Source organism: Ursus americanus, chromosome 5 (assembly GCF_024610735.1).
Source record: "Ursus americanus isolate L20-20 chromosome 5, mUrsAme1.1.p, whole genome shotgun sequence".
Lineage (NCBI taxonomy): Eukaryota > Metazoa > Chordata > Mammalia > Carnivora > Ursidae > Ursus > Ursus americanus.
Window position 1 is genome coordinate 26,796,631 of NC_142131.1, and position 18,976 is coordinate 26,815,606.

Below are 18,976 nucleotides of genomic sequence, written 5' to 3' on the forward strand. Positions count from 1 at the left end.
TTTTTCCCCATTAACACAGCTCTTCAAGTAAATCTAATCATACTCATGCTGATGAACTTTTAAAGTAATATAACTGAATTCTAAATACACGAGAAGAACATTGTTGTTTTCCAAAGTAATCACTTTGAACGCAACATGCTTTTTCCAAAATATAACTGTGGAATTACTCTTCTGGAATTATCTTCAAAGTCGAATCACATCCCATCCATATAACATCACTCACATTTCATGTTTAAGCAAAACAACATTACCAGTTTGATCACCACATTTATTCATTAATCTTGGCTCCCAAGGACATTTTGGCAATTTCCAAACAAGTACAATCACAGGATAAAGAATTCCTTCCTTCTCTCCTTTTCTTCCATTAATGCTATATTTACTGACTCCCTGCTTGGTGCTGGGTAAATGCTGGGTGATAAAAATTTATACCATATGAGGATGTTTTACTATGGATCTCCATCTTTGTCTCTGGCTCTATGGCAATGACAAGAGGGGATCACCCAACCAGCAGATTAGACACATACTAAGTCATCAGCAGATTCAGTTCCCTGACCACTGCCCACCACCACCATCAAACACAAAATGAGAAGAGTTCAGCTTCACATAATTTATCAAGTTAGGTAATTTAAAAATAAACTAGTTTAATTTCAGTACAAATAAACATATTTTACTATTCAGCATTATTTTTACTTTGAATATAAGGAGGACGCAATAATGTTTTCAGAGCCAAATTCATCTACTTCTATATACATCAGAGCCTGATTTTTTTTAAAGTTTTTCTATTCCAAAATTAATACTTCATTCCTTGGTGATACGGGAACAGAAACAAGTCTTAATGGGCAAGCTATAGTCACCAATTCTACCTCACTCAGAGGCGCTCCCTATCATGAAGAAGAAAGAAGTCAAATGGTAGTCAGTTTGCCATCCTTTCTTCATGGGGCTCCAACACAGTCAACCATATGGATCAATACCTGCAATAAGTCTCCTATTATTGGAGCTTGAAGTGCAACCTGATGAGGTATAATACCAGGCTGATACTTTTTAATTAAACATTTCAGTCATACTAAAATATATATAAATATAGTATCCAAGTTAAAAAATAAAACATCAACTAGAATTCCCTTGTGCCATTTCCCTCACCAACCTTCATTGCTTCTCCTCCTTCTCCACTGGAAGAAATCACTCTTCTGAATTTGTTGTTCATCATTTCCATGTAAGTTTTATATCTTCCCTATATATGCATGTATTCATAAGCAATATTCCTAAGCACTACTTAAACAGTGACTTTTTTACATGTTTCTAACTTCATATAATGGCGTGTACCATGTGTCCTTCAGTAATTTGATTTCTGGCTCAATATAATATTAATTTTTAAAATATTGATACATGTAACTCCAGTCCATTTATTTTCATTGCTATATAACATTACACTGCAGGAATATAACACAATAAATCCGCTCTCCTGTTGATGGATATTTAGACTGATTTTGAACAGGACAAAACTGCTTCCAGAGAAACGATGTTCTGTTCTATCCTAAATACTACGCACAAGGGACCTTTCTTGTCCCTCCCCAACACCCCCAAACCAGTACCACCTCTTTGTACCCCAACTCATGTTCAACCATTTTAGTGAAATAGCTCTTCTCTGTCCACCCAACTCTGCACAACAGAAGAAGCTTACTTATCAAGCATCAAAATGGTAAAGGTTAATTCTTCACAGAGCCAAAGCCCAGGGGCTGGTGAAGGTGAAATACAGAAAGGCAAGGAAGTTGTCCCACTACCTTTTATTATTCCACTGGTTTTTAAACTAACATCTTCCTAGAATGGCAACTGCGAGTTTTAAATCTCTGAACTCCACAAAGTTAATCACTCTTTTAAAAAGCTATGTTAGTAGCTATCTTCTTCATCTCCAACTTTATGGTCTATGAAATAAGAACTGAAACCAGGAATAAGAAGTTTTATGAATGCTTCTTAATACCACTTTCTAACTCCACTTAATATTACTTGCCAATTAACTGTGCTTTAGTATTCAGTATATTAAATAGCACAAATTGACAGAATTCGTAAGGATTCTATAAATATTTTTATATTAATATTTTTCACATGAACATACCAGTTCTTTCTTGCCCCCAAACAGAATATTCTATAAGGGCACCTGCGTGGCTCAGTCAGTTAAGCGGCCGATTCTTAATTTCTGCTCAGGACTTATTATCGGGATCCTGGGATAAAGCCCCACCATCGTGCTCAGTGGAAGTCTGCTTGAGGATTCGCTATTCTCTCTCTCCTTCTCCCTCTGTCCCTCCCCACTGCTTGTGCTCTCTCTAAAATAAATAAATCTTAAAAAAAAATATTCTATCAATAGTAGGTGCACTTGTCTGAGTACAGTACTTATCAAATTCAATATAAGAAATACTTTTATAGACTGAATTATGGAGAGAATGAATTACACTCTAAGGCTGGACTTATTATATTCAGTCATCTGGTTTAATGTTGACACACATTAGAAAACAGAAGATAACTTTCTGTCAGCCAATAGTCAAAGAAAAAGGCAGTAATGTCAAATTTCTCAGATGCTCTTATTTCTAAATGAACCCATGTGAACTTCAAGCCAAAAGAAAACAAGAATTTCTTTTTAAAGGAAATTTTTAAAATATAATTCTACCCCCCCCCTTTTTTTTTTTTTTTTTTTGAGAAATCACTTACTTGGGCTGGGAAAGCACCTTTTCCAAGTTAAATTCTTTGAGGTATCTTATTATGGCAGCCAAAGAGCAAATCACAGGCTTCTCCAAGTTAATGATGCCAGAAAAACTTTGAGAAGCTAAAAAACAGAATATATAGTTTCATTAAAGTTATTGCTGACCATTATTAAAAACGAACTTTAAGTTAAGTGAAACTTAGTTTATGGTTACTGAAATAATAATTTAGACAATACCTCCTAAAATTGCCTTTTGGAAAAATGTAGAAGATTACAAGTACCCAGGTCATGGAAAAATGGGCATTTTCTGATGGTGAAATAAGCCCGTTTTGGGAGAGCAAGAGAACAACTTTTTCAAATATAAAATGCCCATCCCCTTTGATCCAGAAGTACTCTAAAATGCATGTCAAAGATGTGTATACAAGGAAGTGAGCTGAAAACCTTTTGTAATAGTAAAGTCTACACACAACCTACGTGAACATCAGGAGAGTACTAGTTAAATAAATTTTGGTAAGTCCAGATTATTTTGCATCTACTAACAGACACAGAAAACTCTCCACAATATACTGCTGAGTGAGGGTGAAAAAAAGTTGTACAATCATTCTTATCTCTCAGCAGGAATACTGCTTGCCATCTGGTCTCCCAGCTTCATTCCTGTGCCCTACAGGGTATTCTCAACAGAGCAGCCAGAAGAATCCTTTTAAAAATGTACATCAGACCATTAGACTACTTTGCTTATAAAAATCCTCCAACATCCCCAACTCACTGAGAGAAGCAGCTCAAGTCCTGACAGGGGTCTTTAAGGCCCTGCAACCTGCCTTCCAGATCCCCTTTATCTCTGAGCTCACCTCCTCATTCTCTCCCTTACTTTGTTCTAGCACCCAGGCTCCTTTTATTCCTTAAACATGCCAGGCACTTAGATATGTCGTACTTACTGGTGTCTCTGCCTAAAACACTGTTCCTTCACCTGTGTGTATGGCTTTACCACAACACTCCTTCAGTCTTCATTCAAATCTTTGCTCAAGTGCCATTTTCTCAGTGAGGCCTTACTTCACCACCCTATTCAAAAGTTCTCCCACTTCCCTGCCTTATTTTCTTCATAACACTTACCACTTTCAACCACACTAACTTGTTTTATTGTATGTATCTTCCCCTTTGAATGTGAACTCCAGCAGGGCAGGAATCTTTGATTTTTTTATTCCTTATTGTATGCGTGATGCCTTGCATAATAGGCAGTCAATAAAAATTAGTTGAAAGAATAAATCCAAGTTATATGTAGTATACAGAATTATATGTGTATACTTATTTGTATGGATTTGTACCTATAAAAACTCTTAAAGATCTGGGGGGAGGGACTTTTTTTTCCTTATGCACAACTCTGTTTGGACCTTTTTTTGCAATAGCCATTTATTACTTTCAGAAATTAAAAAAATTACAAAATATCCTCTATATATCAGTGATACTAAGTACATTAATTTCTATTGTGGCTTTTTATAAAACCAAGGTGTAAAGAAAGAGTTAACAAAACTCTTCCCCCTTCTGAGAATTTCACCTTTAACTTTGTAGCTCTTTTCCCCAGGAAACCTGATAAAAATGAAGTGCCAATGTGTTATGAGGTAACATTGTATATGGTAAGAATGACCTGAAACTAGTAAACTGCATCTGAACTAAGAAGAATTATAAACACCTAATTCTAGAGAGGTTGGCCTTCTCTGAGTACATGGACTCTATGCCTGGGTAGATTCTGATGAGTATCTCCTGTCTTTGCAGCTGAATTGTCACTTGGCAGGGGGTGAAGGTGGGGGGAAACCGTCCTGTCTTTGCAGCTGAATTGTCACTTGGCAGGGGGTGAAGGTGGGGGGAAACTTACGCTCGCTCTCAAGGGCTCTACGGGGCTACAAACCCTGTGGACTATTCCCACTAACAGGAACAAGTGCCCCCCACTGGCAAGCTGGTTTCCTATCCCATACACTTCTAAATGAATGTGATGTCAAAGTGGCTTATGGTAGTCTTGTCTTTACTTGAGCGTAAGACAACAATCCCTTGGTGACATCGCAGAATGTGTCAGAATGGGTTACCCTCTCAGACACTCAATTCAACTGGACACCGGGAGATTAAAAGGGATGGGGACAGAAGTGCTAACAAGACACTGGTGCCTGTGAGGGAGCCAAGGTGAGACTGATCTATCCATGGTCTAACGGTGAAAGCCTTGCAGCATGTGATAAGATATATAAATGAACCTTAACAGAGTAAGCTGGACCAGTGGGAAGGAGGGGTACAGACTAAGTCAAGCACTGATACCTGGTTGAGGACATGGAGATTAGATGGTTACTTAACATATTAATACCCTGTCATTAATGTTCTGGTATTTAAATTACGGCAAGCAGTCTAACAAAATACTAGCCTTTATCAGGAGATTCATCCAAATACTCTATTAAATTGCAAAGAAAATAATGGGCCATTTTGTAAGAGAGGCAAAGGAAGGTTGGCCTGTAACTTACACTCTAATGAATATGTCAAAAACATCAAGTTACTAGATGGTCATAATGACAAAGGAAGAAGATGCAAGGTGTTTTTGATGAGTGCAAGAAAAGTGAACTCTTGCCTCTACTTCTGCCAGTTATTTATTGGTAACTGTCTAGTTTTCATTAAATTGAAAGTCAAACTTACATCTTTATCCAAATCGCAACTCAGTTAATTTGAGGACATTAAGGCTAACACATACAAAATATTTACCTTGGATGTCAACTGCATCTTTTGCATAAAACTCTGTAACTGCCTGGAAAGCATGGCTGTATTCAAAATACACGTTATCCATCCTTTCTACTCGAATTCTGTCATCCCGCACACTAAAAGAAAAAAAAATGAAGATTTCAAAGATAATTATTCATAATCTTGAACTATCTATATTTAGGCCTTGGCCTGACCAAAAAAAGAAATTCATTCTTTATTCTCCCCCAAGTTGGAAAAAAAAGAGAAAGATTTCAAATTTCCTTGTCAAAAGGCCCCATTTCATAAAAGGTCCCATTTCATAAAATATAATTACAACTTTTACCACTGCGATTATCAAGAACTCACTGAAATTAAGGTCAATTACTTTGATAAATACAAAAGGGAGAAAACTGGAAAAGCATCATTTTAATTTAATCACATCATTTGTTTAAATACTCTACCAATAAAATACATCTTTCTCTGAAATGGCATCTTTTTGTTAAGTCCACTTCTACCACAGTCCCCACTGAAACACAGTAAATTCCCCCTAGGTCAAATCTCACTATTTAAAGTAGTTCTACAGTCTCTTTAAAACTGCATGCATGAGCGTGTGGGTGTGGGTGTGTGTGCGCACGTGTGCGCACGCACGCCTGTGTGAAATTAAGTAAGTACATAAACAAAACCGTATCATCCATGCTGGGTAGTACGTTTTCTCTCTCATTTTCTGTTTCACTTGGCTCCCCATTTCCCCTGCCCCCCTCTCCTTCCCTATGACCTCACTCCCAAGCCATGTTAACAGCCCAGAACAAATCCTTATTTTTTTCATGTTCATATGTTCGTACACAAGCATATATCACATACATATATATGTATATATGTATACACACACACACTCATACATGTCCTTGTTTTATAGAAATGGGATGACTTCATATAAACTTTTCTGCATCTTATTTTCTTCATAAACAGTAACTCTTGGAAATTCCTCCACATAAAGTGATCTACCTACAACTAATTGTTTTTAATGGCTGAAAAATATTTCATAGTATGTAAAAGCCGTAATTTATTCAACCGTTTCTTTATTATTGGATATTCACTTGATGTTAACACCTGTTGCATGTTGCTTTAGAACATTTTTATCTAAAAAAATAGAACACATTACATTAAATAATTAATAAAACACTGCACACATCCCTCATCAGTCACATTCATCTCTACCATCTGAAAAAGTAAACACTATCTCTAATTTGGTGTATAGTATTACTACATATGTATTTATACTTTGCAATATACTTTAGCACCTTCATACAACATGCTGTTTTATTTCATGTTTTAAACTTTACGTAAGTGGTACTTTATTACACCCATCCTCCTATACCTTGCTTTTGCACTCAGTATTACAAGATTTATACATGAAGACAGATAAGCCTCTCTTAATTTTCAAGTACTGCTAAGTATTCCATTACTTCTTATGTTTTTTAATGAATTTTTAAGATTTGCTTTTCAAGTTAAATTCACCTGAATTTATTTTGGGGGATGGTATGAAGTTAGAAACAGTTTGACTTTCCATATGATTATCACTTAAAGATTAAAGCACCATTTATAGAACATTCCATCTTTTCCTACCACTTCATACTGCTGCCTCCAATGCATATCATATTTCTACATATGTGTGACTTTGTTACTGGCTTCTCTATCCTGTTCCACTGATCTTTTTGTATATCTCTGTATTGGGACTACAGTATCTTAATGCCCATGGTTTGGTATCAGTATCTGTGGCCGGGCCCCTACACCTTGCTTTTCAAGACTGTCTTGACTAGTCATGGGCCTTTGGCTTTCTTTATAAATTTCAGGTTCATCTTGTCAAATTAATAAAAACCTAATATTATTAGGATTTTGATTGGATATAAGTGAATTAATTTGGAGAAAAATAACTTAATAAATCAAGATATCCTATTGCTAAAGATAGTACAATTTTTCTGTCTTTTATATGTAATAATATTCCATGTTTTATATTCCTTGGTTGTACTCACTCTTAGGTATATTATAAACTACTACTACTGTGAAGGGAAACATATTTACTAGAGGGTTATCATGGTATACAGAACCTATCGATTTATATATGTAGCAACTGTACTGAATACTCCAATTTCTTGGGTTGTATTGTCTGTGTATGCATTAATATCACCTGGGGAAAAAAAGGTATTTTTATCTCTCCCTCCCTCCCTATTCTTTTCTTGTTCCTATCTCATTACACTACCGGCTAAGACCTTCGGGTTGTGTTGAACAAAGGTATTGCTAATAGGCATCCTTTGTCTTCTCACTGACAATAATAGGGAGGCTTCTACAGTTTTACTCTTAAGCATGAGGCTTGCTATAGGTTTTGGAATAAATGACTTACTGGCCTAAGGTTTGGTAAGTTTCCCAGTTAGGGGGGAAAAACGTCTTTAGTCATAAAGGATGACTGAATCTTAACCTAATGTTCTTTCTACATGTGTTAAAATGATCACATGGCTTTTATCTCACTTAATTTCTTAATATAGTATTCGTAGTTTTTGATGCTGAATAATCCTTGCATTCCTGGGATATATCATACTTGTCATGATGTTCTCTGTTGCTTAAAGTTATGAGCTTAATTTCTTAGTGTTTTGTTTTGTTTCCCCAGAAAACCTGTGCCAGCATACCTAGCTCCAAAGGCTTTTTCTGTTCTACTAGAAGACGAGGCTAGCATAAGCTGATTCAGGAAGAAATCTAAGAGGGAGGATTTTCTCCCATCTGTAGCGCTAAAGAAGGATTTTTTTCACCTTAATCCACCAGAGAGAGAGTATCAGACTAACTATTACAAATCTCTTATCAATTTTTATCTTCCTGTAGACTCCCTTAATACCTGGATTTTTAGAAGCCTGTAGCAAAGTTATTATTTAGCAACTCAAAAAGCAGCGAGTGACCTTACATGAGCTCCACAGTGATTTTGTACAAATTCCTAGAATGAACACAAGAGGCAGGTGGTTACTCAATTACTGTTCTAATTAACGTTTTGTTTGATAAGCAGATAAGGATTTAGAAACCCATTAAATTTGATAAAAATGGGCTTGTCAGTTATCCTTGAGGCTTTCATGGAAGCCTTACAAGAGCGTTAAACTCATCGTTCCGCAATCTGTATATTGAACATCTTCATGCAAACATTTTTTCCACAAACTGGTTGGAGTTACAGAATCTGTGTTTTGCCAGATTTCTTAATCGAAGAAAGTTACGGTAAATTAAACCACTATCTTTGAAACAAATGTCTACTTGAAACACTGTGTACATAATGAGTAATATCCAACCAGAAATTTGTCAAACTGGATTTCAGTAAAACTTCTGCATGAGCCACAGAACTGTCCATCTTGCTTTCCTGGAGCTAGTCATGGAAGACCTGCAGCCCAATCGCCAGCAACATACATTAAAAGCATAGATCCCATGCCCTAAATGTGTTAAATCTGAATTCACAGGAGTTAAGGGAGAGGGGGTATTTTCATTTTCAACAGGGTTTTCAGAATGATTCACGGGCAAAATGCAGACTGAAATCAGTAGTCCGCAGGAACTATATGGCAGTCCCTGCAGGACCAGAGTACAAAGAGGAAATGGAAATCTTCTCCAACAATAGTCTATGTTTCAGCTGCTCTGTCAGAGGAGGACAGTAGGTACCTTTCCACCAAAACAATTAAGGAAGTCAACTGTGGTCACGTAACTGACCTGAGGCTAAAAAATTCTAAAAACACCCTCCCTTTCCCAATCTCTACAGAGGCTGTTTGTGGCCTGGGCTGAAGCCTCCTGAATGGAAAGGAGGCTGAACAGAGTCTATGCTCCTCCCTGGGCCTGGCCAGGGTGGTGACTCCCCTTCTGTGCTGGATGGGAGTGTGGTCAAAACAGGAGTCTCAGAGTCATTACAAGGGGTATGTGAAGCTGGACTGTTTTAAATTAAAACTTCTAATTTTAAAAAATCCTTTTCATATGTAACATGCCTTTCTGTTGCCAAATACATTGTTTTGGAAAAATTAAATGGTGATAAAACTCTCAACAAGTATGGAACCCACACTAAAATAAAGGAACTTCAGACCCAATAATATCTTTTAATGTCAACTTGAACATAAAACTGATGACTCTCTGGTGTTGAGTAACAGACCACCTACAAAGATCTTGATCTAACGTTCAATTGTGACCAAATGTCAGCTTACCAATTTTATGATCTATGCTAACTTTAGAAACCATAATTTTTATAGACAAAAAGAGCCTTGTAAAAGGCTGACAATCTGCTATAGGAAAACTCACAAAGCCTCTTCTGACAGCGTTCTTACTGATAATAAAAATACTGATTGAGTTCCAAGCTTCCCGGCTGAGTGATTAATTCTCTCCTCTGAGGATAGAATCTAAGAGAGATCCAGAGTGAATAAAACAGGCCACGTAATAGAGTTACAATGTCTCTATATTAGAATTAGTATGAGATTCATTAATTTTATCACCACGTATAGTAAGGATCTATAGGAAGACTAATATTAAGAGCATGATGCGAAATTAAAATTATGATGACAACCATTACCAGACAAATATCAGAATAACTAGCCACAAAAACAGCAAGGAAAAAGGCCACATAAAGATTCTTCACAAGATATAAAAACAGAATAAAATGATGTGGACAAACTAATATAAAATATATCTGCCCAAACAACAAATGCAAATGGGGGTCAACTTACTTATTAAAAGAGAGCTGATCTCAGATTGGATTACAAAGGGGAAAAAAAAAACCTCTGTGCTACAAACAAGAGTAAAACTTACAAGAAAGTAATTCAGAAAGGTTAGAAACAGTGCGCCGGGGTGGCTCAGTCGTTAAGCGTCTGCCTTCAGCTCAGGTCATGATCCCAGGGTCCTCGGATCAAGTCCCACATCAGGTTCCCTGCTTCTCCCTCTTCTACTCCCCCTGTTTGTGTACCCTCTCTTGCTGTCTTTCTCTGTCAAATAAATAAATACAACTTTAAAAAAAAAAAAAGGTTCTAGACTTAAAAAAAAAGGTTAAAAATAAAAGGATAGCTGAAAAAATAATTTGTCTAGATGGATATACTAGTCAAATGTAAATAAAAAGAAAGTACTGAACAAGATTTTATTATCAGGGAAGACAGAATTCAGGACAAAAAAAATTAAATAAGAAAAAAGAGGTGCTTCATACTAATAAAAAGGATGAGATGAAAGTCTTTTCACTCCACATCCTTAAGATACTCTTACATTTTTGAACCTCTAAAATATACTACCTCTTCAAAAAATAAAATTGTTTATTAGAAAAGAGCAAGAGAAAGAGAAGGAAAGAGTAGATTACAGAATTTATGCAGGAGCTGCCAGGAGATGTTCATCCATTTCCCTGGACTTGAACCTGGGAGTCTGGGAGTCCAGGAGTACAGGGACCAAGTGGCTGGAGCCATCCTGCCACCTAGTGGAACATGAGATGAAAGTGAACACAAGGAGGAGAGACAAAGGATCCTAAGTCCAGCCACACCTGATTCTAGCCTACCTTCCAGCTTTTCACTTACATGAAATTCACTTACATGAATTCAAAAAATTCAGTAAGAGCTCACTGCAAAATGAGGGATTTTCAAAATGACAAAAGTAACCTTTTGCTGCCCAGAGACGGAAGTAGACACGATGACACAGATAGCTTCTAAGAAAGTTGGCAACCTCTCCCCAAGGCCACATGGCCAAGAGGGAACTGAGGCAAGGAAGACCCAAAGTTTGATTTTAGCTGGTAAGTCTGCTTTAGGTGAGACATGCAGAGTACAAGTCAGAGATTCTGGAGACCAGGAGGACCCTCCTCCCAGGACTAAAAACTAAAAGGAGATTTAGGGCCCCTGCAGGATTAGAGAGAGCAGAAGTAAACACATCAGACCCAGCCACAGAAGACTGGCTATTGGGGAGTGAGAGGGAGGACTGAGAAATTCCTCCCTCCCTGTGCAAGCTCCTTGAGTTCTCAGAACAGAGGCCCAGGGCCCAGGAACTAAACAAGGTCCGTATGCAGGGTGGCTGCGCCCTTCAGAAGAAGAAAAGTGTGAAAAGGTTTTACCTTAATGTAAGAATTCTGTACTGCGTAATTCATGTCTTTCTAAAACTTTCTCTAGCCTTTTCTCCACTTTTGGTTTTACATTTTCTTCTTTTATAGTGATTGTTACTTTTTTTTTTCCTTTTAGATAAAGCTGCATCAAAAAGTCACCAATCTGTCTCGGCAAACCTGACAGAAGAGTACTTCTCTCCGCAATGAGGTGAGAAAAACTAAGAGGATTAGAGCACTCGGGACTTGGGAAACCAAAGGGAAAGGGAAGCGTGAAGGGGGAGGGAATGGAGGCAGAAAAACCCTAAAGGCCTCAAGAAGCCATTTATTTCTGCCCAGAGTCATGACCTCCCAGCTCATCTCCTCTGACCCTGGAAATCTCTAAAGATGAATTCTCTTGAACAACATTTGAAAACCTCCATCCTTGCTTAAACTTTCACCTCATCGCAGACTGGGTCTTTTTAACACCCATCTCCACATACCGGTAATACCCCAGCCGTTTGCGCACATTCTCATACAGAAATGGGCCAAGACTCACCTCTTCTAAGACGCTTTCCCAGAAGAAGAACCTCATGCTAGGAAGGCCTGCGCTTTCTACCAGACACATGGACTGCGGTTTGTAAAGTAATAGCTTTAGAAATAAAGCCACTTTGTTTTAAACACACATGCTTTTTGTTAGAAACTTTACTGCCAGAGATAGAAATATAAACTGTAATATGCATTATAAAGGAATGAAAATTTCATGAAATATTAACCAAAACAGTATGTCAACTATGCTATAAAACATGACTCCTTTTTAAGTCCAGAAACAGCGGTGAAGGAAGGGAATGGTTGCTTCCTTGCGTGTTTTTCCTGAGAGGCCATGTAACATAGCGGTTGAAAGCATGTGCTTCAGAGCCAGGAAGCCTGGACCAAATCCCAGTCCTGCTACTTACCAGTTGTAGAACCCTAGACCTAACATCTCTTTGCCTCAGCTTCCTCATCTATAAAATCTGTATTAAAAGAACAGCAGCTCCCTCACAGGGTGTCTGTGCAGATCAAATCAGTCAGTAAATATAAAGTGCTTAGAACAGTGTCTAAAACATATTGTTAGCTACTGCTACCATAATTACTACTATCACGGCTACTTAAGAATGAGAGAAAGGAGTAGTCGTGTACTCAAAGGAAAAGGGATAAAAGGGAGAGAGCTTTAGAACAGATGTAACTGGGCAGGATAGCCACAAAGTAAAAAACATGTCAGCAGAAAGGAATATTCTCCGTAGCTACCAAGAGCACCTTTTTCACTCCAAGGGAACAGAGGTGAAGAGGGGAAAAGCTCATGTGTGATTTCAGAAACCACTGGACCTCCCCCCGCAATACCATCTCACCCATTTCTGATGCTTGAAAGGGTTTTAAATAGTGCAAAGCATTTTCAGGTCACAAGAAACAAGCTATTCTACACTTAAACGGCAGCCTTCAAAGACAAGAAAACAAAAAGGTGTAGAAAGTCTTACCTATACTCAGGTTATTTTTTAAAGTTAAACATAAGAAAAATTAACAACAGAAGTTACTAAGTTCTAAAATTGATTACTTAAGACGGTACCACTTGTGCAATACTTATTGATGTGCTTTCCCGGCTGTTCCACAAGCCCTTTAGCTTCATTTTTCTCACACAAGACAAAAACACATGTACACACACGCGGTCGTCTATTTTATATTCACCTCTAATTGGGTCTATTAGGGAGAAGCTGGCAGAGTGGGTTTCTAGAGCTCCCATCCCATCCACTCTAAGTCTCTAAAATGTAAATAACTTTTGAGACCAAAAAACAAAACGAAGCACCACACTTTTTTAAAATGACATCCTAGAAAGTTACTGTCTAAAATATCTACTTTAAGAACGTAAAAATCTAGGTCACTTTTCAAAGTTAAATTCAAAATAAAGCCTTTGGCAGCAACGTAATTTAACGTGGATAGAAGAGTCTTTTCAGCTACTGACATGAAAACAACTGGTAACTACGTGGAAAAAAGGAACTCCAATCCCTATACTCATACTATGCCCCAAAATTAAATCAAAATACTTAACAGAGCCAAAAGTAAAAATTAAAACTATAAAACTTGTAGCAGAAAACATAAAAAAATCTTCATAACCTTAAATAGGCGAAGATTCCTTAGGTCACAAAAAGCACTAACCGTAAAAGAAGAAATTGACAAATATGATTTTCATCAAAAAAAAAACCATCTGTTTTTCTAAAGTCATCAAGAAAATTAAAAGGCAAGCTACAGACTGGGAGAAAATATTCATTATACATATACCTAACAGAGGATTTTTATTCAGAATGCAGAAAGAATTCTAATTCTTATAGCTCAATCAGAAAAGCAATCCAATTTCTTTAAATGGGCAAATAATAATAATAATATACGAATAGTCAGTAAGTACATGAAAACATTGGTCATCAAAAAAAAAAAAATTAAACCCAAATGAGTCACCACTTCATACTAACTGTAACAGTTAAATTTAAAAGACTGGCAATACTAAGAGTTGGCAAAGATACAGAGCAACTACAACTTTCTTCCCTGCTGGTGGGAGTATATAACTGGCAAACTACTTTGAAAAATAGTTGGGCTGTCTCCTATACAGTCAAGTACATATTTACCATACAGTCCAGCAATTCCACTCCCCTAGGTATTCACCCAAAAGAAAAACATGTCCATGAAAAAACTAGTACACAAATGTTCTTGGCAGCTTTACCAAATATAGGCAAAACCACAAATGTTCAGCAAGTGAATGGATGAATATATTTTGGTATACTCATACAAAGCAATATTACTGAACAATTTTTAAAAACCTACTGATACACAGCAACATGGGTGAATTTCATAGGCATTATGCTAAAAGAAGCTGGACATAAAAGTACATGATTCCACTGATGTGAAATTCTAAGACAGCCTAATCGGATCAGTCTTCATGTAGACTAGGATGACGAGGCGGGAGTAAATGACTGCAAACAGGCACAGGGAACTTTCTGGGAATATGGAAATGCTCTACATCTTAATTGGGGGGCATTTATATTGATGTATATATTTTTCAAAACTGATTTGACTCATACACTCAAAATGTGTAAATCTTAGTGCATGTAAATTATACTTGATTAAAGTTTATTAAAAATAAAGCTTTTATAATTTATAACTGAATATATAATTTATAACTGAAAATTTTCTACTAAAAAACTGAACAATTACACTAACAAATTCCTGTGCATATGTGTTTTTTTTTTTTTTGTCAAGGTTTATTTACTTATTAGAGAGAGAGAGAGTGAAAAAGAAAGAGAGAGCTCGTTAGCCTGGGGAGGGGCAGAGGGAGAGAATCTCAAGCAGATTCTGTGCTAAGCACGGAGCCCAAAGTGGGTCTCCATCTCATGACCCTGAGATCATGACCTGAGCTAAAATCAAGAGACGGACCGACTAAGCCACCCAGGCACCCCTCAAATACATATTTCAAATACATTTCTGGGGTAAGATTCTAGTACTTATTCAGCAAAAAGCAATGGTATGGAGAAGTACCTCACTCTGAAAGAAAAATATTTAACTTCAAAAAGTACATCCAAATTTACATGCTTTAAGATGATCATAATTTAAATATTATCCACTATTTTTTATAATAATTTTTATTATGTTATGTTAGTCACCATACAGTATCCTTAGTTTTTGATGTAGTGATCCACGATTCATTATTTGCGTATAACACCCAGTGCACCATGAAATATGTGCCACTATTTTGTATACGATCATCTTAACACAAGGTAGACCCTTTTTAAAAAAATAATTTATGCTTCCTGTGCTTAAAAAAATGTTTTTAATCACAAATATCACAAAATCATTACATGACATTGTATTTGCCTTTGAGAAAAAGCACACACACACAAAAAAACCAACAAAAAACAAAAAAACCTACTTTCCTCAGAACTCTATAGTCTTACATAATCCTGAACACGACTATCAGCATTAAAACATTCTTAGATCAGTGGAAATTCATCTCATTTTTTCATGCATGATTAAAAGCATTTTCTCAGCAACAGACACAAAATCAAGACTATTTCACTCAGATCATATGCCTTTTGAGTTCACTAACAAGCTCAAGTTTGTCTCAGACAACCTAAAGTAACTAATCTTCCTAAACTGTTTTTCTCTATAAATACTAACTCTGATATTATGCCCAGAAAGAGCTGTTCAAAAAACAACAAAACAAAACAAAACAAAAACAAAATCAACAAATCGACTACCTGGAATTCATAATACAATGAATAAAAAATTATAAACAAATAATACGTCAGTTAACTGGTATTTCCTTTTCACTCAAGTCAACAAATCTTCACTGTGTAAATACTATAGGAAAAGAAAAAAGAAAAAAGTTCCCTGACCTGTATTACGGGTTGAATTCTGTCCCCTTAAAAATTCATATGTGGAAGTCCTAGCCACCAGCACCTCAGAATATGACCTTACTTGGAAATAAGGTCCTTACAGAGATAATCCAGTTAAAGTGAGGTCCATAGGCTGGGCCTTAGTTCAGTAGGACTAGTGTCCTTACAAAAAAGCAAAATTTGAACATAAAGACATACACAGAAGAAAAAACAATAGAAAGAAACAGAGGAAGAAGTTAACTGTCTATAAGCCAAGGAAAGAAACCTGGAAGATCCTTCCCTCACAGCCCTTGGAAGGAGCCAACCCTGGTGACACCATGACTGAGGACTTCTGTCCTCCAGAACTGCGAAACAATACATTTCTGTTTGTTAAGCCACCCAGTCTGTGATACTTCGTTACGGCAGCCCTAGCAAACTAATTTACTCCAGTAAAAGGCTCAGCATGTATTTAGAGAGGGTTATAAACAAATCACAGGAATACCAAACAGATTGAGAGAAATGCTGTGGAGGTATCTGCCAAGTTCAAGAGTGTGAATATTCCCACCATGGCTGGTTTTAAGCTACCAGTACTTTAACCACCTGACAGCAAATTCCCGGAAATACAACAATCCATCCTCAAAGCTACTACAAGCCAGCTCCAGCACAGACCAAAAATGCAGGCATCAGTATTTAACATCCTCAGGCGATTCCAATTACAGCCAAGGTTAGACCGACAACTAAAAATTGCAGGGCAGCTTCATAAAAGCAGTAAGACTGTTCGGATACAGAAAATTTTACGATAGATGTGGGAAAAACACACTGCACAATCTAAGAATAACTTAAGAATGGTAGAAAAATAAGTGATGAATGAAAAATAAGAGCTAATATTTACTGAATACCATGCTCTAAGGACTGCTTTAAGTCCATTACATGTATTAACTAATTTAATCCTCCCTACAACTTTATGAGGTACTCGTATTGCTATACACCTGTTTTTGAATAAGGAAACTGAGCCACAATAATGTTAAGAGCCACAGCTAAAAAGTGAGGAAGCTGGGATTCAAATGCAGGGTGTCCGGTGCCAGAGTCAGCACCCAGACCACTGCTCTGCGCCATCTGTCACTGTACCTGACATGCTGAGAACATGCCAAGAGCCTGGTGGAGCTAAGGCCCAGAGACAGGGACAAGAGACCAGGAGAAAGTATGCCATTCTTCTGGCCTCAGGTATAGGTTACCTTATACAAGTGATGGGTTTGCATATCAAACTCTTGTAAAATGAATCAATTTAACCATCCTGCATGACTTGTTATTTAAATGCATCAAATCAAATTAGAATTTAAAATACCTAAAAGTCTGCAAGTGAAAATCTAAAATAAAATCACCATTTCCTATCTGTCTTGTGTCCAATTCCTGATTTTTACATATAAGGACTGCTTAGCGGGCAAAAAGCACCTGTAATCACTCAGGAGCAATCAGCATGGCCTAGAGCCTCTGAGGTTAAAAGCAGGAAAATCATACAGATTTCCTAAGCCATAAAGAGAATTCCAGGGGCACTTGGGTGGCTCAGTCGGTTAAGCGTCTGCCTTCAGCTCAGGTCATGATCCCGGGGTCCTGGGATCAAGCCCCGTGTTGGGTGTCCCTGCTCAATGGGGAGCCTGCTTCTCCCTCTCCCTCTGCCCCTCCCCCTGCTCATGCTCTCTCTCTAGCTCTCTCAAATAAATAAAATCTTTAAAAACAGAGAGAATTCCCGAAGATGAGGCTGCACTCACTAAGCTCCCTGAGCACAGGCAAGCAGAAAAAGCATAAATTTTCCACTTTTGAAGTTAGAATAAAGACACCCACAAACACTTCACATCACCACAGCACCAGGGAACTAATGAATTCCACCGCTGTTGTCTACATTTAGCCAGCATTTAACGCTGGAATCATACTTTTAAAAAATCACTCTGCATCTATGTGTTTGCAGAGCATTGTAAAAGATCAGCACTTTGACAGAGGTAGTATTTTGCTATATAGGATAATGACAGGAGTGAATAAAACACATTCTCCCTGAAGTAAAATCTTTGCATTGTTAGTAGAGAAAGAAAGATAAAGTGGAAGGAAATATGCAAGCAGGAAGCAAGATAGAAGCTTCTCTCCTTCTAAGAGCGTATGCTTCAATGTGCACAGGCCCAAGGAACTAACCTAAGGAAGCCCTTTCCTCACAGAAGGTTAAGGAGAGGCTAAGCTCTGTCTCTCTGTAGCTATAAGTAGGTGGGAAGGAGGCAGAATATGACAATCAACCCGCAGGCCGAGCTGTTCTCACTGTTCTCTGGAAGGTAGTAGAAATAGGATTTCATTATGTATGGGTGGGCAATCTCTTGTCTTACTCAATTCAATCACCCACAGATAAACTTTGTGACATCCGGGGGCTGATAGTTAAGAGTTATATAAAAAAACTGTAAAGTATACTTACCTATAAGGTAATTCATACATAAATGATACCCTGACTTAGCAACTAGAAACTGCTCAGACTTAAAAAGGGCAGTTATAACTTGATTAAGCACTTCCAAACTTCCAATATTTCAGTCAGAACCACAACTAATATTTATATTCCTATTTGCAAGAAAAGTTATGTCCGCTTAAACAGTATTAAATACCTGTCATTTTCCAGTTACTCTGAAAAATGAGGAAGAAGAAACTCATTATCCAAGAAAGAGACAGCGGTCTGACTTAATTCCTGAAAATAGCTACCCATGAACAAAAGGTTAAGAACATTTTGTGTCATTATCCAGAACCCACACATAATGATAGTGCATTACTCTGCTACTGTAACAAATTGCTACAAACTTGTGGCTTAAAACAACAGACACTTATTATCTCACGGTTAGGTCAGAATTCTGACACTGGTCTCACTGGGCAGGGCTACGTTCCTTTCTGCACATTCCAGGTGAAAATCGGGTTCCTCATCTTTTCCAGCTTCTAGAGGCAGGCTATGTTCCCTTGGCTCATGGCATCTTCCTCTGTCTCAAAGCCAGGGTTATGTGTCAAATACTCACATCACACATCACTCTGACCCCCTCTACCTCCCTCTTTTACATTTAAAAGACTCCTGTGATTAACTGGGCCCATCTGGATAAT

The 18,976-nt window shown here is 37.4% G+C and overlaps 1 protein-coding gene across 4 annotated transcripts in view; it reads right to left on the reverse strand.

Annotated features, from left to right (window-relative positions):
- MSH3 (mutS homolog 3) overlaps positions 1–18,976 on the reverse strand; it is a 188,583-nt gene that overhangs the window by 129,755 nt on the left and 39,852 nt on the right. For all 4 annotated transcript variants that reach the window (XM_087862031.1, XM_087862032.1, XM_087862030.1 and 1 more), the window contains exons 9-10: positions 5,432–5,544; positions 2,704–2,818 (exon numbers count right to left, since the gene is read on the reverse strand). In XM_087862031.1, the coding sequence (XP_087718157.1) occupies positions 2,704–2,818; positions 5,432–5,544 (228 nt within the window). The remainder of the gene's footprint in view (positions 1–2,703; positions 2,819–5,431; positions 5,545–18,976) is intronic.